Below are 23,423 nucleotides of genomic sequence, written 5' to 3'. Positions count from 1 at the left end.
TCATGGTCTGGTCCCTCAGGGTTAACACGCCAGCACTTTCGATTACATCTTTCAGTGCCTCCGTTGCCTCGTTGTAAAATAACAACAGAACTTACTTCAAAATATTGTATGAGGATTAGACTGTAAATATATGCCAGTGCCGAGAATAGTCTTGCACAGAGTTGAACACTCTATCAGTGCCTGGTTTTGTTCTCTGGACTACTTCACCAGTCATCTCTACACATCAACCTTTATTTGTGCATCCCAGACAAAAATGATCCCTTTTTTTGTTCCTGTTGCAGGGATCTTGAGAAGTTAAAGTTTATGGGTAAAATGTCAGCAACTCTCTGGAGAGAATATCTGCTTTAAAGTTAATGGATTCTCCTCAAATAAATCCATAGACATTCTCTGCCCTAAGTCTGTAGGCTCCCTGAAGCATGGACTATCTTATCCCTAAGAGACGATTAATAGCAAAGTACCTTGTGATCTACAGAAAGAACAGATTCCTTAATTATTATTATATTACTCGTTACCACTTACCGTCCCTACAGGAACGCCTTACCACTTAGTAGGTTCTCAATACATATTTGCTTAATTCAATATAAGTTTATTTAATTCTTCATTTCTCACAAGGAGGAGCTGAGATTCATTAGATTATCATCTTTTCTTCCTAAGTGTAAAGACATCACTTAAATATATAAAGTAAAAGTAAAACCTAATTCTCTGAGTCACTGGAAATCATTTAAATGAAATTAAATATCCTCTTAGCTAAATGTCCTTTTACAATGGGTAAGGTTGTGTAAGGATGAGAAGAGCATGTTTTTGTTTATTTACCTTGACCTAGAGTTTAAATGTGGGAGTTTAAGTAAAAGAGATTTTTCTCTAATTTTCTGCCGAACCTGAAAAAGGAGAATAGCAGAGAAAGCACAGCATATATTGTCTCCTGTGTTGGGTTTTTACAGCTGACAGTTGGCAGCTGAATGTAATAACCTGGAATAAAGGAGAAACAATAGCAGAATTTACTAGCAAAGACTGTTTGCCTTAAAGATTCTTCAAAGCATTGTCATGGAACTACGTTTAGAGAAAGGATATGAAGCATTTATGATCATTCTTTAAAAAGTACAATAAAGCAAAAGGCAAACATTCTTCAACTGATGTCATCCCATAGTGTATGATGCAGTATTTTCAAATTAGAATTTATCTATAGCGCAGCTGACTTCAGCTCCTACAGATCTCCTCAGCAACAATGCTGCTTTCCACACAGATGCTGTAGTTGGGGGATTCTTCTCTGCAGGTTGCTGTTGGTCCAGGATACCAAGGCTTTTCAAATACAACACTGAGTATGCTAGTCTTAGATCCTAGTCCCACCAACAATGAATTAGGCATCTTAGATCTCTTTCATTGAGTTCTAAGTTAGCCTTAAACAAACGAAAAGAAAACTAAAAATAAAACTGTCTTGCAAATGTAAAAAAGCTTTTGTTACATGTTTGGTTAAAGTACATTAAATGTATAATATATATATACATATATATATAATAATATTGGTAGAATAATAGTAGATATTATTCGAGCCTAAATATCTATTCATATAATGAAGCGTGTACAAAAGTCATGCAGACTTTAAATCAGAGGATCCTGCTGTTTGTAATCTTCAAATACTGTAAGAATCTCTCTACAGAGGAGTTGACTCCCACATATTAAAGCTGGCCCTGAGACAACCTACTAGACTTTCTACCTTGTTCATAATGTGTTTGCATCCTTAAAATAAAAGCTCCCCATTACCCTTCTCACACTTCCTGCTGTTACAGGGCTCATGGCCTGTTTCCTGTTGATAAATCCTGAGCGCAGGTTCAATATCCTCAGGAAAAGAAAGAGCTTATTGTGTACCCGGGGATCTCAGCTCTACCAGGAAAGGCTGGGCTCCTCGTTTGACTGTTCCTGCAATTTCTTCAGAATTACATAAACAAGAACCTAGAGAGAAAAAAGTCTCCTCATCCAGAAAAACCAGTTCATACAGTGCCCCTCTCTGATGCTCAACTGGATATTGTTCTTAGCAAATCAGATTTTAAAATTCACTTTATCATTATTTCCTATTCTTAATATCGATTTTTCAAAAGTGTGTAGTGAGAATGTTATGCTATACACTTTTTCTGTTGTTTTGAAATGTTTGTTCACACTGTGATCAATATTGTGAGTTTTGCTATAAAGACAAAGGGATTAAGGGGAAAGACGAAGAAGAATAAGCTCAGGGAAGGAGCTGAAGTATGTCAAATGTATGTTATTTTTTCCTCCTCACAATGTAAAGTGACACTACCCCTTAGTCCCAGATTTGGAATGACATACCATTCACCACTCACTCCGCAGGCAGCTAGACTCTTCACATCAATGGCACTTAAAGAGATGCTTGTCATCCATCCCTGAGCTAGACTGCAGCAATATGGGATGCTAGGAGTCAAAACTTCAATGAGTGCATGTCTCTATTTTACAGCTTAGTCCACAAAATCATTTGACTTCCTCCTATCAGTCATATTTTCCTTCTGTAGCAACAAGGCTTACATAACAATTGCTTAACTGCAGACTTACTTCTCACTTCTTGTTATGTACCTATTAATATGAACTACTTCCATTGAAAATCTACACTCATCATCAAAAATATTTGGTAGTAAAATCCTTAGCTCCCCAAAGTAGGTGCCCTTCTACAATTTGTTCATAAATACAAATTTCCAAAGAAGTTGGTTGTTATTAATAAAACAAGTTTAGCCTAACACCGCCTTCTTATGTATTGTAAGTTTAGCCTAAAGGATTCTCTGTACATAATGTCAACTATAACAAGTTGAGGTGTAAACAGACCCTAGCCTACACTTGTGCCAATCAATGTGTTTTGGGCAATCAAAGGTAGCCAACTGTTTGAACTGTGTTCAAATAAGGCAAACTCCGAGCTGTAACCAATCCAGCTTTTTCTGTACGTCACTTCCGTTTTCTTTACTACGTTTTCCTTTCTCTGCCCATAAGTCTTCTTCCACCACATGGCTGCTCTGGAGCCTCTGAGTCTACTCTGGCTCTGGAGGCTACCCGATTTGTGAATGCTTCATTGCTCAATTAAACTCTTTTAAATTTAATTCAGCTGAAGTTTTCTTTTTTCTTTTTAACATTGCTTATGCATGTGTGTGTGTCCCCCATATTTAAAAATAAATCACTAGATCCTTTTAAAAGTATGTTCTTCACTTCCCTTACATTTTATATTGAAGTTCACACTATGAAACTGATTTCACATTTACTTCATTTCAGCTAACAGTAACATTATGAGGAAATTATAACTATTTCTACTTCATATGCAGTGAAATAGGCTTCATGAAGTAAAGTGACTTGCCTAATAAGTAAATCAGAATAAGAGATCTAAAGTCTTCATTTTCTAACCACAAATACAGTTTTCTTTTCATGACACAATATATCAACAGAACTTGCTTAACCCTGAAGAAAATTTTAAGGAAATCAACAGAAAATTGAAAGGAAAGTTCTCGAGGAAGAATCTGCAATCGTCTTTGCTAAGTGACAATCTAACAAAATGAAATTTATGAAAGTGAGCACCAATGTGTTCTTCCTATCATATTATTGCTACTCTACGTCATTTTACCATGAGATGGATGTTTATGAAAAACAAAACTGAAGCACCTCAGTTGCCACTGTTGAAAAACAAAGATTTATAATGTTATCCTTTCTAGCATTAAACCCTCAGAATTGATCTATCAATAAACCAATAAACTTGGTGGCTGTGATGGTGTCACTCCCAACGATCCCTGTTATATCTGTGCATGGAGTCATCTCAAGAAAGAAGTGCCTCACAAAGGAGCAGCTACAAAGATGTCACTGTCTCTGTTCATTTCCCACGACCTGACTGGAAACTGTGTGCACTAATGCAACTCAGCTTCCTCATCAACCATGTGTTGATGCCATAAGCTTGCCTCAAAATATTTCATTTTAGGAAAATGTTAAAACTGTTCTCTTGAAGACAACATGTATTTCAAAGACATCTTATTTTCTCCAAATAATCGTGTTATCCATACTCTTGTAAATTCCCCAAAAACTCTCAGTAAGGCACGATTAAATAATGATTGCCATCATATTCTGAAAAGCATTTCCATGCTGAATTTTCCCACAAATCACAAGTCCATTGTAAAATCACACACACTTCACAGTATTTACATTTATTATTATTAAATCGTCAGTACCTGAAAGGTATAAATATGGGTCAATGGAAGAAAATAGGAACTGAAACTATTACAGGTGCAGATGAAGAGGCTGACTTTTTTCTAGTGTTTAATCTCTCTGAAGGGAATATCGGGGACAGTAGTTCTGATATGAAACTGAGATGGGGATATATTTCTTTCCTGGGAGAAATTCCTATGGAAGGGAGACAATTATCAGAGTCTTAATGGACACAGGAAGGAATGTTTATAAGGCATTGAGATTCTCATATCAAGAGACATCCCTGTTGGGAAACAGGGCATAGACAAGGCAGATGGGGTCTTTACTGATAGATTGGGAAGGGACTAGTGTGAACTGAAACAAACAAAAAGAATGCCTTGTGTATTTGGTGGTATAATCTGGGGAGTGACTGCTAATTTCTGAGGGACTGCTTGACTGTCAGGGAAAAGGATGTTACTTCGATGTATTTCCTCTACTTCAAAAAGTTTCTCATTCCACCAAGTGTAAGGAAGACATGGAAACAGGGAGGTGATATTAGACATTGAGAAGAAAGAAAGCTAAAAGTTATCTCTAAGCCAAGAAGGTAGATGACATTATGGGTTTCTGAGGTTGGTTGGTGGCATGTAAATAAGACTTCTTGTGACTTTCAAATATGTGCATAAACTCAAGCTCAGAAATGCTGCTGATCCTGAACAGGAAACACGTGAACCCATTTTGTACTACTCAGAGAGAGAGTGTTTCCTGATTATGTTCCGTTTCCCGATGTCTCAAGTAGCCCTTGCATTGGCATTGCCTGGCTCACTCTGCTATTTGTAGTTGCAGAGGGAGAACCAGTCACCTTCGCCTAATGTTTCAGGGGGGAAATGGAGGCTCTCTGTCTTCACCATTCCCGCTCTCCTCTCACAGACACATCGCTTCAATTCTTGGCAGTCCTTTGAGAAGATCATCCCATTAAGGATGGCCACACAGTCTCTGCTTCTTGGGCTGGTGACATCTATGATAATATGGAACCTTAAAAAATGAAGAAAAAGTAAATTTAATCACAGTTTATTTCTAAAATAAAATATTAAATACCCATTCTTCCTACGGTGATAAAATTATAGTCTAGATACCAGAATCAGTTTACTGGGAAAATGGGGTCATGTGCCTCTTTCTCTTCAGCCCCTAAGTTTCCACACTCATTCTTAGACACAGTAGGTCACCAGCCATCCCATTACTGGGTATATACCCAAAGGATTATAAATCATTCTGCTATAAAGACACATGCACATGTATGTTTATTGCTGCACTATTCACAATAGCAAAGACTTGGAACCAACCCAAATGTCCATCAGTGACAGACTGGATTAAGAAAATGTGGCACATATACACCATGGAATACTATGCAGCCATAAAAAAGGATGAGTTCGTGTCCTTTGTAGGCACATGGATGCAGCTGGAAACCATCATTCTCAGCAAACTATCGCAAGAACAGAAAACCAAACACCACATGTTCTCACTCATAGGTGGGAATTGAACAATGAGATCACTTGGATACAGGAAGGGGAACATCACACACTGGGGCCTGTTGTGGGGTGGGGGGAGAGGGGAGGGGTAACATTAGGAAATATACCTAATGTAAATGAGGGTTAATGGGTGCAGCACACCAACATGGCACATGTATACGTATGAAACAAACCTGCATGTTGTGCACATGTACCCTAGAACATAAAATATAATAAAAATAAAGAAATACATAAATAAATAAATTATTAAAGGGGGGGAAAAAAAGAAACAGCAGGTCACCCAAAACAGCAAAAATCATTTCTAACTAAAGTGAAGCTACGTGTTCTCCTCCAAATTTATATAGTTTCTCTGCCACTTAAAAAGTTATCTACCTTCTCTGTAACTCAGTTTACTTAACTGTAAAATACAAATGATTACATCAAATATAACCTGTCTCCTGGGAGAATAAATGATATATTGTATATAGGGAAGAAGGATGTCTGTTCAAATATGGCTTTAAATGTGATATGTTTTGATAGAGAAATTACAATTTCCTGTTTCAAAGGATACTGATATGGTTTGGATGTTTGTTCTTTCCAAATCTTAGTTGAAATATCATTCCCAGTGTTGGAGGTGGGGCCTGGCGGGAGGTGTTTGGGTCATCGGGGTGGATCCCTTATGAATGGCTAGGTGCCCTCTTCTTGGTGATAAGTGAGTTCTCACTCAGTTAGTTGATGCAAGATCTGGTGGTTTAAAAGGGCCTGGAACCTCCTCCCAGCCCCCTCTCTTTTGTGTTCTGTCTAGCCATTGGACATGCCAGCTCTTGCTTTGCCTTCTGCCATGAGTAATGCTCCCTGAAGCCTCCTCAGAAGCCAAGCGGATGCTTGTACAGCCTGCAGAATTGTGAACCAATTAAACCTCCTTTCTTTATAAACTATCCAGCCTCAGGCATTCATTTATGCTGATGCAAAAATAGGCTAACACAGATACCATGTGTACTCCTATCTAAATGCTCACGGCATATATACGACTAGTGTTTTATATTACACCTTACATTTTCAGCAAATCTTTTCTCAGAGACTGCATTTTTAAAAGATGTGTTCCCTATTTTACTAATGCACAGAAAGCCAAGAAATCTTATCCTGTCTCTGGGTACTGACAAGTTGTGTGATTTTAGGCAACCGCCATTACAGCCTGGACTCTTAGGCTTCTGTTTATTCGCCCATAAAGATCTCTCTCTCTGTCTCTCCCTTCTCTCATCCACAGTATGTCCCAGACACAAACTTCTGAACAGCAGCAAGAGAACTACCCTGATATTTCACTAATGCTATGTATCCGTCTCCCTCACTGGCTTATAAGCAGTTCAAAAGCAAGCACTGGCCGGGTGTGGTGGCTCCTGCTTGTAATCCCAGCACTTTGGGAGGCCAAGAAGGGCAAATCACTTGAGTCCAGGAGTTCTAAACAAGACTGGGCAACACAGCATAAACCCAACTTTCCAAAAAATACAAAAAATTAGCTGGATGTAGTGGTGCACGCCCATAGTCTGAGCTACCCAGGAGGCTGAGGTGAGAGGAGAGCTTCAGCCTGGGAGGCAGAGATTTCAGTGAGCAGAGATTGCACCACTGCACTCCAGCCCGTGCAGCAGAGCAAGACCCTATCTCAAAAAACAAACAAACAAACAAAACACACACACACACACACAACAAAATGAGGATGCACTACGGTTCAAATATCTTCAGTCATCCTCCTGCAAACACAGTATCCAGTACAAAGCAGAAGTTTGAGTAATACTTGATGGACCAAATTCTTGAACCCTGTCACTCAAGCAAAATATCTTTGTTAAATGCCTTTCCCATAAAATATCTTGAAGGCTTACAGTTCAGAAGCGAAAGGGGTTCCATCCATCCACAGCCAGGCCTTGCCACTGTCAGGGCGCAAAAGCCCTGTCCAATAAGAGTAGAAAAACTCAGAGTAGCTCTGAGACAGGGCAAAGTCCTGTGGAAAGCACACAAGAAAAGCTTTAGCTTTGGAGGCATGATTACACACATGCACAGACATGCATGGGCCAGCCAACACTTTTCTCAAAGCACACACCAGTCCTGCTTCACATAGATGCTCACATGCTTAAGAGAAAAAGCATCTATGCTGAGGCCTGTCAGAAATTTGTCCGGGTTTAATAACTCATTTTGTCTTAGTAAATATGGAACACATATTGATATTCTGAAAGCAGAAATCACATCAACCCAGATTTATTCCTGACACATGGCTTTTAAGGCACAGAATTAACATGAATGTTGATATAAAAATATGAGGGAAAGACTAATAAAGAGATGCGGAATGATTCTGGGACAGGGAAGAATATGAAGAGAAAAGTGCAGGAACGAGGTAGCAACCTTTATAAATGCCTGGGAAAGGAAGAAAAAAACTAAAAGAAAAATTTGCAAGGATGATTTATGTCTTAGACTAGGAAGGGGAGAAAGAAATTTTTAAATTTCTATTTATAAATATTTATGTGCATACATGTGTATACTCCTATACATGGTAATTCTTTTCCCAATATCCATATTTAACATATTTTTACATTTAAAAAGTGATTTGCTTCCTTCTATCTAGTCTCACTCTGCACTCCTAATACATATTTTTGGAGAATTGGTGGGGACAGGGTCTCACTCTGTCGCCCAGGCTGGAGTACACTGGCACGATCATGGCTCACTGCACCCTCAACCTCCCAGGCTCGGTGTACTCCTAATATTTTAACATAGACATTATCTAAATATTTATTATAATTATCCATTTATACAATGAGTTTCTCAAGGCCATACACTTTGTTTCATTGTTACATCCATAACCCCTCAGATAATTAATAAAATATACCGATTTAATGAGAGATTACTGCAAATGTATATGAAGCTATTAGCAAGCAATAGTCATAGAGTGAACATGTGAAAATAACTGTAGTTGAAAATCTTTATTCTAATTAAATGGCGGGATCCCTTCAAATTAAAAGTTTTGAAAGCAAATCATATGAAAAGGATTTAAATATATACAAATATATGAAGTTCATATAGAAAATAACTACATAGATTTAACAAGAAAATGTCCTACCACCTGACATAATATAGTTCAATTTTATACCTGAGTTTGCAGTGTATGCTGGAGGCAGAGGAATCAAAGAGAATAAGAAAAATTAGGAGGGTTTAATGCTAGGGCACACTGTCTTAGTCAAAGAAATTGTCTCACTTTATGCCTAAATTAAGCCATCGAGAAAGGGTCATAAAATATTGTCTTAGTAGCTGAGAGAAATTACACAGATTCTTTCATCACAGATTTCAGGAAGTAGGTAGAAATTAAGAAGTAACTAGAATGATGTTAAGAATTTGTATAGTGAGCTGAGAATTTAATTCAATTAAATAACCCTTTGTTGATAACCTACTCTTCATCAAGAAAAATCTCTGCCAAATTCTAGAGAAGCAATGATAAATAAGCAATAGCCATACTATTTGAGAACTTCAATTCAAAGGCAATAATAAATATGAGAGAAAGTGGAATAATCATATTTTAATTGTGTACTTTAATTGCAGGTACTAACTCAATATATGTCAATTTGTAGTTTTATTGTCACATTTGCCTTGACCAGTCTATCCTAGACTGTAAACTTCTGGAAAGCAAAATATGTATTTGCAGGTTATGGTAATAATTTAGTTAAATATTTTCCACTTAAAAGCTTTGCCACTTTCTGACATTGCATCAATATTCTTCCTTTTCTACCCAAACCAAAACAGGAAGAAGTTAGGACATTCTACCTTTGCTCCCTGAGAGGGGAGTTTAAAGTGATATTGCTCATCTTTCTAAGGGGTATTTGTGGAGAACACAACTCCTTCTAGCTAGTTCAGGGGACCATTCAAAGCAATAGGAATAAGACTCAGGCCCTGATTGAAACAAGTGTGAAAAACTGTGGACCGATGTTCTTGATCCTTAGAATCTTCTTGCTTAACTCTTTTAAGGCCTCTTTTTGAGAAAAGCCTCAGAATCTTACCAGGTCTTCTTGTTTGTTTATCTTCAGCATGGTAGAGTTCTCACTAAGGCAGAAATATTTACAGTCCTCCCAACTTTTGCTGTCTTTATAGAACTGGTAGCATTTGTCTCCATGCCACTTCCATTGTTCAGTACAAGGGCTGCACCTGTGCGCTTGGAAAGAAACCAATTTTATTGTTATTTTCTGTATGAGTCTGCCTTGCTCCTCTCTTGAAATTACATAATATTTGATGTCCTAAGAAAGAATTAACTCCTCTTCAATATTTAATTAATTGCCCAGGCAATGATAACTACAATGTTTACTGGATACCTACTAAATGCCAGGAATTATAACTGGTCGTGAGTATGTTGTAGAAATTAAAACAGACACTAATTGTTTATGTGGAATCTAGTAATAAATGATTGGAACTTTCTTGCCATTTGCCTGTGAAATTCAGCACGTGAAGAGAATATTCAATTTCACAAAGCAGTTGAAATGTACAGAAACTCCAGCCGCATTGTGTTCAGGAAGTAAAGTTTCTATAATGTTCTCAAAATTATCTTACATAATAGTAAAATAAGTTTTAAAAAATACGGTATATACCGATATGATGTGGAGTCTTTAAGGTAAAAAATACTGAGGCAAGCATGAAGTTAGAATGCTGAATCTCCATGTGTCGCAAATTAAATTGGGCATCCAGGCCAGAGAAGTATGGGTAGGGATCGCAAATATAGCAGCCAAGCCCTGAGCGCTATAGTTTTAACCCTATGTGGATACATGACCTTGGGTCATTTAGTTAGGAATCTAATCCAGTCTCCTGAGGGTTTGTAGTGGGATGAGAACTCAAGTCATATCCATAACAATTTCTTTATTTTAAAAGCGACCTAGTTAACATGTTAAAATCTCAGTAGCTAATACACAGGTAGGTATTATATTATCGTTTAATCTTCTTGTAAATTTGAAATACTTCATGAAGTAAAACAAAATTTAAATAAATAAATAACTTAGAAAGATATCTTTATCATGTTATGAAGAACCTGCTGTGGAGGTCAATGGTTTTTGCACTCTCTCAGACAGGTCTGCTTGCTTCGGAATTCTACCAGGAGAAATGTAACAACCTGGAGAGACTCAAGCAAAAATGCAGCGAGCCTCAAACTTCCTAAAACACAGAACAAGAATGGGAATGATACTTACCTAAAAGGATTACTGTAAAGATTAAATACGTAAAAACCAGAGTCCAGTTTGTGCAGAGACTTACGCATAAAAAGCATTTAATAAAGGTCAGTTTCAACTGTGGTCCCTGGTGTTACGAGAACTTAGATGGGTAATACGTGCTTGGAGTGCTGTGCTGAAAAAGATTATGAAGCAGCAATTGGACTCAGCAAGGAGAATCCTGGTTCATTCTGCTCTGGATTTAGTAAATAAAAACTATGTAACTGCAATTTTAGTACAGTGCATTAATACCTCATTCCCATCTCACGTACAATGTTTTCTTAAATACCTTCGATCTTCAGATATAAGTGACCCTCTATGTGCTCTGTGTAAAAACAAGTCCCATACTTGTATGGGAATTAATAGAGAAATTTTCAATGAATGTTTAAGAGGAAGCAAGGGACAATTAGATCAAAAGGTGAGAGACTAAAGGACTGAGAGCCTTATGTGAAATAGGTAGTGATACGATGTAACTAAAGAGACAGAGATAGAGAAACCGCTTTACCTCCTTAACTTCAACTAACTAAATACTTAATATACTATTACTTCAACCATTGGAGGAGGAAAATGGAATACAGGTCAGAAGAAATTCATTTCTCTGTGTATACATATAGATATAGGTATAGACCTAGATATAGATAGATATACATATACATATACCCTCCACTCCAGCCTGGACAACAGAGTGAGACCCTGTTTTCCCCATCTCTCTGCTCTCCCCAAAAATATATATTTTTAAAGGAGAAAATGCATATTTTTGGCTAGAAAAATGGGTGGACTGAAAATGACCTGTTCTCAAATGTTTTGTCCATGGCATATACACCTAAGAAAAATAAAATATCAACTAATTTCTAAACGGAACATGTACACTTTCTATGAACTCTCTTTACCTATAAATTACCATTTTTGTATATGATATAGTGCAATAAATGTTTACAGATATTTAGGATCAATAAACAATAATGGTCATATTAGCAAGGCCAAAAACCCCAGGAAGGACATTCCATTTCATAAATACATGAAAATATGTCATCCAAAAAAAAAGGCTAATCGTCTTTTTTTTCTTACAGTCCTTTCTCTCTCCATTTCCCCTTCATTTTTGCTGTGTTTTGGACAAAAGGAATGTAAGTCTGTTTACATGTCTGGCCCAGAATTTTTTCCTCATATATCTAGCTCCCCAAACAGCATTCCTGGTTTCTAATTTTCCCCTTGTAGCCAGAGAATTCTTCCTCCTTTCACTCAATCACATCTCTATGCTTCTAGCTGTTTTGCCCCCAAATTCTAGAGCTGTTTTTGAATCTTTCATTTCTCACACATCCATTTGTGTCCCATCATGCACTCATTCCCACAAACAATATCCTAGTTAGAAGAACCATCATATTTCTCCTGGATTTTAGTAATAGCCATCTCTTATCTGATTTCTCTGTTGCTATTCTTTCCTCTTTCAGTCTAATTTTAACATAATTGTAGATTAAGCCTTTAAAAACTTATGCCAGATCATGTATTTGCTCTGCTCAAGACCCCACAATTCATCCTCATCTGCTCAAAATAGTAGCCAAATCTCTCGCAAAGGCACCTAATGTTGTATATGATCTCTACCTAGCCTTCTGTTAGTCTCCCACTCCAACCACATGGGCTCCTTATTATTCCTTGAATATGCAGATACATTCATGTTTTAAGGCTCTTGTGTTTCCTGGTTTACCTATACAGCTTGTTATTTATCTATGTTACATGGCTAACTCCCTCAACTTTACAAGTCTTTGCTACTGTATAATCATCTTAATTAAGGATTTATGACCTTTCTATTTAAAGTAGCAACATACTACCCTTGAATTTCTTATCCCTCTTGCCTTGTTTACCTTCATTTCTCATAGGATTGATTAATCTCTCATACATTATATTTAGGCTGGCCAATCATTATTGTATACCTGGGACCTAGAGTTTCCCAGGATGTGGGACTTTTAGTACTAAAATAGGGAACGTTGGGGGAAAACTTGGAAATGCTGGTTGATACAGTTTGAACATTTGTCCCCTCCAAATCTCATGTTGGAATTTGATCCCTAGTGTTGGAGGTGGGTCCTAATGGGAGGTGTCTCGGACAGGGGAGCAGATCCCTTATGAACAGCTTGGTGAGTTCTCGCTCTATTAGTCCCAGGAGAACTGATTGTTAAAAAGAGCCTGGCACATCCCTCTCCAATCTCTTGCCTCCTGGACTCTTGTCCTGTTACCTGCTGCACTTTCTCCCACGTGTGGAAGCTGCCTGAGGCTCTCAGAAGAAGCAGATGCGGGCACCACGCTTCTTGTACAGCCTGCAGAATCATTAATCAAATAAAACTCTTTTCTGGATAAATTACCCAGGCTCAGGTACTCCTTTATAGCAACACAAACAGACAAAGACATGAGTCATCTTATTTTATGTTTTTCAATATACTTACTTCTACCACCCCACTAGAGTAAGTGGTCCATGAGAGTAGACATCCTGTGTGTTTTGTCAGATATGCATCAGTAGGCATTCAGTAAATAGTCCCACCGTACTGGTAGTAGTACTAACTAAATGGATAAATATCACTTCAGTGGGTGGATGGATGGATGGATAATGGGTAAGATGAGGGTAAGAAATAAAAAGTAGCAGATTAAAACTGAGAACTGACATCTAACCAAAAGTATGTAAGAATTTTATATGAGAAGAAACTTTAATATATTTGCGTTTAGATTTTATATTTATATTAAATATGACTTATTTGCATAGCTTCCTCTTTTTACTTGTTTTTATATACCTAAATAAAAATTTGAAAGACCATTTGTGTTAGGAAAATCTCGGTTACCTTAAAAAAAATTTTTTTTGGCCAGGTGCAGTGGCTCATGCCTGTAATCCCAGTGCTTTGGGAGGCTGAGGTGGGCAGATCACTTGAGGCCAGAGTTCAATACCAGCCTGGGCAACATGGAGAAACCCCATCTCTACTAAAAAAGTACAAAAATTAGCCAGATGTGGTGGTGCACACCTGTAATCCCAGCTGCCCAGGAGGAGATATGAGAATCGCTTGAACCCAGGAGATGGAGGCTGCAGTGAGCCGAGATCACACCACTGCACTCCAGCCTAGGTGACAGAGTGAGACTCTGACTTTAAAAATAAATAATAAATAAGTAAATAAAAATAAAAATAATTTCTGAGATAGCATCTTACTGTGTTGCCTGGGCTGGTCTTGATCTCCTCAGCTCAATCTTCCAGCCTCAGCCTGACGAGTAGTGGATTATCTTTTTGAAGATATGGCAAACAACAAAGAAAAGTATGCACACTGGGCTTTGTTGGAAAATTCGTAAATAAGCGCCAGGCGGGGTAGTTCACGCTTATAATCCCAGCACTTTGGGAGGCCGGGGCAGGGGGAACACCTGAGGTTGGGAGTTCAAGACCAGCCTGCCCAACACAGTGAAAACCCATCTCTACTAAAAATACAAAAGAACTTTAGCTGGGTGTGGGGGTGCACACCTGTAGTCCCAGCTACTTAGGAGGCTGAGGCAGGAGAATTGCTTGAACCTGGGAGGAGGAAGTTGCAAGCAAGCTGAGATCGTGTCACTGCCTTCCAGCCTAGGCAACAGAGTGAGACTCCGTCTCCCCCCACCCAAAAAAAATGGAAGAAGAAAAATTAGTAAATAAGGACATTATGACCATTGAGGTCATTAGTCATGTAGGAAAGAATCACTTAGAGAAGTAAAACTGTGCCTATTAATATTTTTTCCTAGGTAGCCACACAATCAGGATGTCTGTTTCAGGTGGGAAGTGGTGTGTATATAGCAGATGAGGAGACTCTGCCCTCCTTCAGAGTTCCTAAAAAAGAAATAAAAAGTGGAAACCTGAACATGTATGCCATTTCCTAAGTAAGCATGATAAAGAGAGCAGAAGAGAGAGCTGACTTGAATAAAGTGGATTATCACAAAACTTGAAAAGAATAGTATAGGAACACATACACACACTCACACTGAAGCGATGCTCCTAGACTTCTCCAGCAGCAAATTTATCAATGGTGGTTCACCTACCACTGGCACTGTCATCATCTGTGGTCCTTAATAAGCTACATATTTCTGATACTCAGCCAAGTTATCCTGAATTAAAATAACTTGAGTTTGATTCAGGTTATCTGCATTTTTGGACTAGTCCCTGTATGATTTTTAAGATTTGAGAACTACAGTTATGAGTTTGCTTACTTCTTACTAGGAAAGAATTTGTAAGAACATTTGCTGAGGTAAATTGAGACATAACCCTGTATTTTCCTTACTTGTAGTCTTATTTTGGTTATTCTTAGGTAATTGTTTGTATTGTTTTAAAATGTCTGCATTTGAAGAGTCCCTTGATATATGGTATCACAGACACATGTGAATCACAGGATGCCAACAACTGATCATGATCTGGAAGCCCAAACCCTTTTTCAGTTTGCCAGACCTCTAGTTAAATAATACTTGACTCTCACTTTCACCGGCGGGACATCCATCTCTCTGTTGCCAGATAACATGGGGACAGAGTGACCAGGACACACTTACCTCCAGCTTTGTTATAGAGCTCACGACAGAGTTTTTCAGCCACATGCTGCAGACTTCCTGCAAGCTTTATGTTCTGGACTTGAAGAGATTGCAACTCTCGGGACATATTTCCTAATCTTTCTTCCATTTGAGAAATGGTGTCTTGACCAGTATTGGAGAGCTGGTAGTACTGAAAAACTAACCCAAATGACCAAGTCAGACTGGACAGCTTATTTCTATGTTTTATTTCCATTTTCTGCCTATGCGGAAGACAAACAGTGTATTTTTTAGTATCTCAGGCTCTGAGATCTCATATTGCCTATATTCAAGTTTGGACTCTAGTACATATATGAAAAGTTGTATCACCTTGGGCGAATTAATTTCTTTAAGTCTGTCTAAAAATGTGAAGTCATGGGGAGAAAATGGCAGCTAAGAGGGCTAAGGTGGAGCTCCCACTTGGACAACAGAACAGCGTGAGGAGACTCACACTGTGAACTTTTCCTCCAGGAACCACCTCAGGAACATACCAGGAAAACTGAAAGAATTCACAGATCCTTTGAAGGAAGCAACTCAATACTGGAAATTCTGTAAGACAGTCACAAATGTGTGAAGTGGGGAAAACCCACCTCTGAACACACATCACTGCTGGGGAACCTGAAAATCCGGGTTACATGAGAAGGATTTAACCTTACCTGGAGCAGAAATGGATGTAGAGAGCCAAATATAAAATATATGTAAAATATAAAAGTAGAAGAAGTAGAAGGAAGAGTCCTGTAGGCACTCCCATTCTCCAGCTCAAGCCCAGGGAACCCATCCCTGACTCTGTCTCACAGGGGTCCTTGGACAAGGCAGCCAGTGGAATTAAAGAGGAGTTACAGGATGAAAGAAGCTTCCAAATGAATTTTGTAATAATTTCAACTGGATATGAATTTTCTTAAGCAGAATCCAGGGGGCAAAGAGGAACTTCTACAGATATCAGCACAGGAACTGTGACAGATGGTGTGGGAAGGTGGGGAGAGGCATGACCTGAAAGCCTGCTTGCTTTCTCAGTGGGAAGGGTTGTAGTCTGGGGCAAGATCAGAGCCCCAGGCATGAGCTGCCAGGATATAAACTCTGTGTTGTTGGTGGGGCATGGGACGAACAAGACTTGCCTCACCAGCTATCTGGGAACTGGATAAGGCCTATCACTGCCAGCTTTCTCCCACTTCCCTGGCGACCTGTATGACACAGCAGAGGCAGCCGTAATACCCTGAGAAGCAACCCCCATGCCCCACAGCATTCATGGCAAGCCCTGCCCAAGGAGAGTGTGAGCTCAGACCTGCCTAACCCTGACCCCATGTGACGTTTTTTCTCTACCCACCCTGGTACCCAAACACAAAAGACATAAATTCTTGGGAGCTGTATGGTCCCACCCATCACCTGAGAAACCTGAATACTTATCCTGGCAAACTTAGAACAAGCTTACATCCCCTGTCTACTACTGCAGTTGGTTGTCTCTTTAAAGCACCACCTCCTGGCTGGAGGCCAACCAACTCAAACCATTAGAGTAACTCAAGACAGAATAACCCTGCTCCAAGGAGGGAGAAGACAACAGCTAATTCCACTGCCTGCAACACCCTGGCTAACCAGAGGCCCTGAGTGTGTCTATCTGACAACTTCACTGCTAGCATAACCAGCATTCAAGAAAACCAGGACACTAAACAGATCTACAACCAAGGACTCTCACAGAGTCTACTTCACTTCCTTGCCAACTTCACCATAGCAGGTGCCCCACAGATGAGAGACCTGAAGATAGATGATATCACAGGACTCTGCAGACATTCCCCAGCACCAGCCTGGAGCCTGGTAGCACCCACGGTGGCTAGACCCAGAAGAGAATAACAATAACTGCAGTCTGGCTCTAGGGAAGTCCTATGCCTAGGGGAAGGGGGAGAGCACAACATCAAAGGATCACCCCATGGGATGAAAGAATCTGAACAGTAGCCTGTGTGTTCCAGATCTTTTCATTGAAATACCCAACATACCCAAATGAGAAGGAAACAGAAAAGTAATTCTGGTAATACGACAAAACAGGACTCTATAACACTACCAAAAGATAACCCTAACTCCCCAGCAATGGATCCAAACCAAGAAGAAATCTTTGAATTGCCAGATAAAGAATTCAGAAGGCTGATTATTAAGTTACTCAAGGAGATACCAGAGAAAAATGAAAACCAACTTAAAGAAACTTATTTATGGTTTTCTTTCTTTCTTTTTGAGACAGAATCTCAGTCTGCTGCCCAGGCTGGAATGCACTAGTGTGATCTTGGCTCACTGCAACCTCCGCCTCCCAGGTTCACTTGATTCTCCTGCCTCAGCCTCTCAAGTGGCTGGGATTAAAGGTGCCCACCACCATGCCTCTCTAATATTTATAGTTTTGTAGAAATGGGGTTTCACCATGTTGGCCAAGCTGGTCTTGAACTCCTGACCTCAGGTGATCTGCCCTCCTCAGCCTCCCAAAGTGCTGGGGTTACAGGCATGAGCCACCACGTCTGGCCTAAACAAATTTTAAAAAACAATATAGGATATGGATTTTAAAAATTATCCAGAGAAATAAATATCATAAAGAAAAGACAATCACAACTTCTGGAAATGAAAGACATACTTAGAGAAATACAAAATACACTAGAAAGTTTCAACAATAGACTAGAACAAGAAGAGAGAACTTCAGAGCTTGAAGACAAGGCTTTTGAATTACCCCAATCTGACAAAGACAAAGATAATAGAAAAAAAAATGAAGAAAGTCTCCAAGTAAGTTGGAGCCATAGTACATGGCCAAACCTAAGAATAATTGTTTCTGAGGAAGAAGAGAAATCTAGAAGTTTGGAAAACTTATTTGAGGGGATAAACCAGGAAAAAACCCTTGGTCTTCCTAGAGATCTAGACATTCAAATACTAGAAGCTCAGGATGTAAGGGTGATCTGGCTGCGATATCTGTCACCCCGTTGATTACCAGTGTTCATTTGGCTGATCTGGCTGGCTAGCCATATGTCCCCTTCCTTCCTCACTGCTCCAGGTGCATCCCTCCTGAATGCACATGGTTGAAGAGGATGACCATACCCGATAGAGGAGAACCAGTCTGGTCAAGGGTATACAAGTAGCTGCAATCTCCTGCTAGAACCTCCAAACAATCTCTCAAATACTAGAAGCTAAAAAAACACCTGGGAAATTCATTGCAAAAAGATTATCACCTAGGTGAATATTCATTATGTTATCTAAAGTCAAGATGAAGGAAACAATCTTAAAAGTTGTCAGACAAAAACGTCAGGTAATCTATAATGAAAACTTATCAGATTAATAGCTGACATCATCAGAAACCCTAAAAGGCAGAAAGGATTGGGGTCCTATTTTTACCCTCCTCAAAGAAAATATTGTCAGCCAAGAATTTTGTATCCAGTGAAACTAAGATTCATAAATGAAAGAGAGATAATGTTTTTTTCAGAGAAACACATGCTGTGAGAATTTGTAACTATCAAGACAGCACTACAAGAAATGCTAAAAGGAGTGCTAAGTCTTGAAACAGAACCTCAGAACCTCAAAATACACCAAAATAGAATCTCCTGAAAACATAAATCTCATAGGACCTATAAGACAATAACACACACACACACACACACACACACACACAATAAAACAAGGTATTCAGGCAAGAACTAGCATAATGAATAGAACAGTACTGCACATCTCAGTACTAACTCTGAATGTAAATGACCTAAATGCTCCACTTAAAAGCTAAAGAATGACAGAATGGATAAGATTTCCCCAATCAAGTATCTGCTGTCTTCAAAAGACTCACCTAACACATAAGGACTCACATAAACTTAAGGTAAAGAAGTGGAAAAAGATATTCCATGCAAATGGAAAACAAAAATGAGCCAGGGTAACTATTCTTTTATCAGACAAAACAGACATTAAAGCAACAACAGGAAAAATAAATAAATAAATAAAATAAAACAAAGAGAGATATTATAGACGTTATATAGTGATAAAAGGAATAATCCAACAGGAAAGTATCACAACCCTAAATATATATGCACCTAACATTGGAGCTCCCAAATTTATAAAACAATTACTACTAGACCTAAAAAATGAGATAGACAGCAACACAATAATAGTGGGGGACTCCAATACTCCACTGACAGCACTAGACAGGTCTTGAAGACAGAAAGTCAACAATGAAGAAGAAAAAAAGAAACAATGGACTTAAACTATACCCTAAGACAAATTGACTTAACAGATATTTACAAAACATTCCATCCAACAACTGCAGAGTATGCATTCTTTTCATTAGCACATATAACATTCTCCAACAAAGGCCATATGATAGGCCACAAAACAAGTCTCCATAAATTTAAGAAAACTGAAATTATATCAAGTATTCTCTCAAAGCATAGTGAAATAAAATTGAAAATTAACAATACAAGGCACCCTGAAAACTACATACAAACATGGAAATAAAATAATCTGATCTTGAATGATCTTTGGGTAAACAACAAAATCAAGATAGAAATTTAAAAATATTTTGAACAGAACGATAATATTGGTGACACAACTTATGAAAACCTCTAGCATACAGCAAAAGCGGTGCTAAGAGGAAAGTTCATAGCATTAAATGACTACATCACAATATCTGAAAAACCCCAAATAGACCATCTAAGATCACACCTCAAGAAATTAGAGAAACACGAATAAACCAAACCCAAATCCAGTAGAAGAAAAGAAGTATCAAAGATCAGAGCAGAACTAAATGATATTGAAATGAAAAAAAAAAAAAGACATACAAAAGATAAATGAAACAAAAAACTGGTTCTTTGAAGAGATAAATAAAATCCATAGAACATTAGCAAGGTTAATCAAGAAAAGGAGAGAAGATCCAAATAACCTCAATTACAAATGAAATGAGAGATATTCCAACTGATGCCACCCAAATACAAAAGATCACTCAAAGCTACTATAAACAAAGTCCAGAGGGGATAGACAAATTCCTGGAAATACACAACCCTCCTAGATTAAACCAAGAATAAATAGAAACTATGAACAGAACAGTAAGAAATAGTGAGATTGAAACAGGAAGAAAAACACTGCCAACAAATAAAAGTCCATTCACAAATGGATTCACAGCTGAATTCCATCAGACATTCAAAGAAGAATTGGTACAAATATTACTGAAACTATTCCCAAAAATAGAGAAAGAGAATCTTCCCTAAATCATTCTATGAAGCCAGTATCACACTACTACCAAAATCAGGAAAGCACAGAACAAAAAAGAAACTAGAGACTAATATTCCTGATGAACATTGATGCAAAAATCCTCAATAAAATACTGGCAAACTGAATCCAGCAGCACATCAAAAAGCTTATCCACCATGATCAAGTGGGTTTCATACCAGGGATGCAGGGATGGTTTAACATACACAAGTCAATAAATATGACACATTACATAAACAGAATTAAAAACAAAAATCATATGATCATCTCAATAGATGCAGAAAAAGCATTTGAAAAAATCTAGCATTCCTTTATGATTAAAACATTCAGCAAAATTGGCATATAAAGGACATACCTCAATGTTATATATATATACACACACACATATATATAACATTTTAAAATATATATTTTATATATTATATATATTTATATATATATTTAGATGAAGTCTATATATATATTTTATATATACATATATTTTTTTAGATGGAGTCTCACTCTGTCACCCAGGCTGGAGTGCAGTGCAGTGGTGTGATCTTGGCTCACTGCAATCTCTGCCTCCTGGGTTCAAGCGACTCTCATGCCTCAGCCTCCTGAGTAGTTGGGATTATAGGTGCCCACCACCATGCCTGGCTAATTTTTATATTTTCAGTAGAGATGAGGTTTCACCATGTTGACCAGGCTGGTCTCCAACTCCTGACCTCAAGCGATTCGCCTGCCTTAGCCTCCCAAAGTGCTGGAATTACAGGCATGAGCCACCATTCCTGGCCAATTTTTATATTTTCAGTAGAGATGAGGTTTCACCATGTTGACCAGGCTGGTCTCCAACTCCTGACCTCAAGCGATTCGCCTGCCTTAGCCTCCTGAGTAGCTGGGATTATAGGTGCCCACCACCATGCCTGGCTAATTTTTATATTTTCAGTAGAGATGAGGTTTCACCATGTTGACCAGGCTGGTCTCCAACTCCTGACCTCAAGCGATTCGCCTGCCTTAGCCTCCCAAAGTGCTGGAATTACAGGCATGAGCCACCATTCCTGGCCTTAAAAAATGTGTAATTTAAGTAATTTATCTATATCTATTAAAAATTACATAAATAGAAATGTGGAGTTATAATATTAGTTCCTAACTTCAAGAATAAATTCTCAACCTATATTTACTGTTTGATAAATCTTTTTATGTATACTCTCAAATGTTACTCAACATAAAACCACCAATCTGTTTATATGTTGGTTATTATATTGAGTATTGACAATATACCATATATTGTTACTTATTCAGTTATTGAAATAGTGTTATTATTTTTTCCATGATTTTACAGTTTGCAATTAGGATCATTGAGAACAAGTAAATTCCTAATGTCATTTTACTAGAAATTTTCAACATTCAGATTTGAAATTCAGGTCTCTACATCTAAGTATAGAAATCTCTCACAAATCATGAGAGTTCCTCTGTATTTCCAAGAATAATGGTGATTGCAAAATAATAGTTATATCACAATGAAATAAAACTTTTGGGATCAAAAGGGGCAATAAGAAATTATTTTTAATTTTGAAATATACAAACAAAAGTCTTAAACCCAATTTTTGACATTAAAATCTGCTCTCCTATATAACATTTTTCTTTGAATAACCTTCTTCAGCTGTTTAGGAAACACTGCTGTGGGGTCTTCACCTACTGAGGCAAATTCGTCCACTTTCTTTTTTAAGCTTTTTAACTTGTTTTTACTAGTTTGAAATTTAAATATTTTTAGATATGCATTTTTCTGATTTGATTTTCACACGTTTTTATAAAATGACTGTATAACTTCCTGGCCTTTAAAAAATACGATGATTAAGGAGTTTACCTACTCTCCTTGTACTGACGGTATGCGTGGCTCTGTGGATAGTATATTCTGCACCAGCCCACTGAACCTTGTATTCTCGGAGTCAAAACCTCTGATACCCTAGTCTTTTGTGGAATGGGAGAGGGCTGAAGCATGCGTTTATTTAAAATAAATGATATTTTTAGACACTGACATATAAACAACCAGACAAATCCCTTCTTATCTCAAACAGAATGTTTAATTCTAGTTGGCAACTGATTGTCATATTTTAATTCTTTTTCCATTATTCACCATTTAAATAGCTGCATTTAAAAAAAGATACACTGAGTTTTCCAAAGGCTAAAGAATTAAAGCTTAAAAAACAAATCCATAACAAGTGTTTCTCATCCTAGACAAACCTTGGAACCGGGATCCGCCCCCAGGTCAGAGCGCAGACTTACACAAAAGCCCCAGGACTGCCAGCCCTATCAGCAGCACCAAGCACAAAGTCAGCAGGGTCAGGGCCACTGGTCGCCACGTTGAAGAGGGAGCCCTGTGCTCTGCAGGGAACAGAAGAGAAAGCAGAGTTTGGCTTTTTCTTCCTCTTGCATCTAAGTCAGTAACAGTTAAGGGAGAGGAGTTGATTCTGCACGGGAACAAATTATGCCGGACAACAGTAACGAGGGCTGGCTAACTTGATTTCTGTCCTCAGAAACATCATCACAAGGCTCAGTGCAAGCCTCACTTATCACAGCTAGATTTTCTCACAAGCCCCACCCATTTGTATCCACCTCTCAAGTCTTACTTTCCACTGAAGCACACTATGCATTAATTATCTTTATGAGGTTGTTTGTACAACCTTCTGCTTGTCAAAATTCTAATTATGAAAGACTGTCATGAAAATGTCTGAAACACAGCCTGAGAATCTCTGAACCTTACCAAGGGACAACTTTTTACATA

General features: G+C 38.2%; 1 protein-coding gene across 3 annotated transcripts in view; it reads right to left on the bottom strand.

The window, feature by feature from the left end:
• Window positions 1-3,242: 3,242 nt before the first annotated feature.
• CLEC1A (C-type lectin domain family 1, member A) overlaps window positions 3,243-23,423 on the bottom strand; it is a 29,371-nt gene continuing 9,190 nt past the window's right edge. The window contains exons 2-6 of one of the 3 annotated variants that reach the window (XM_011953009.1): window positions 22,925-23,023; window positions 15,434-15,610; window positions 9,707-9,858; window positions 7,547-7,665; window positions 3,243-5,196 (exon numbers count right to left, since the gene is read on the bottom strand). In XM_011953009.1, the coding sequence (XP_011808399.1) occupies window positions 4,992-5,196; window positions 7,547-7,665; window positions 9,707-9,858; window positions 15,434-15,610; window positions 22,925-23,023 (752 nt within the window). In that variant the 3' untranslated portion in view covers window positions 3,243-4,991. The remainder of the gene's footprint in view (window positions 5,197-7,546; window positions 7,666-9,706; window positions 9,859-15,433; window positions 15,611-22,924; window positions 23,024-23,423) is intronic. The other 2 variants (XM_011953013.1, XM_011953023.1) reach the window with 2 other exon arrangements.

The sequence above is a fragment of the Colobus angolensis genome, unplaced genomic scaffold, assembly GCF_000951035.1.
Source record: "Colobus angolensis palliatus isolate OR3802 unplaced genomic scaffold, Cang.pa_1.0 Scaffold11, whole genome shotgun sequence".
Taxonomy (NCBI): domain Eukaryota; kingdom Metazoa; phylum Chordata; class Mammalia; order Primates; family Cercopithecidae; genus Colobus; species Colobus angolensis.
Note: the sequence above shows the minus strand (reverse complement) of the source record. Positions and strands in the feature narration are given on the sequence as shown.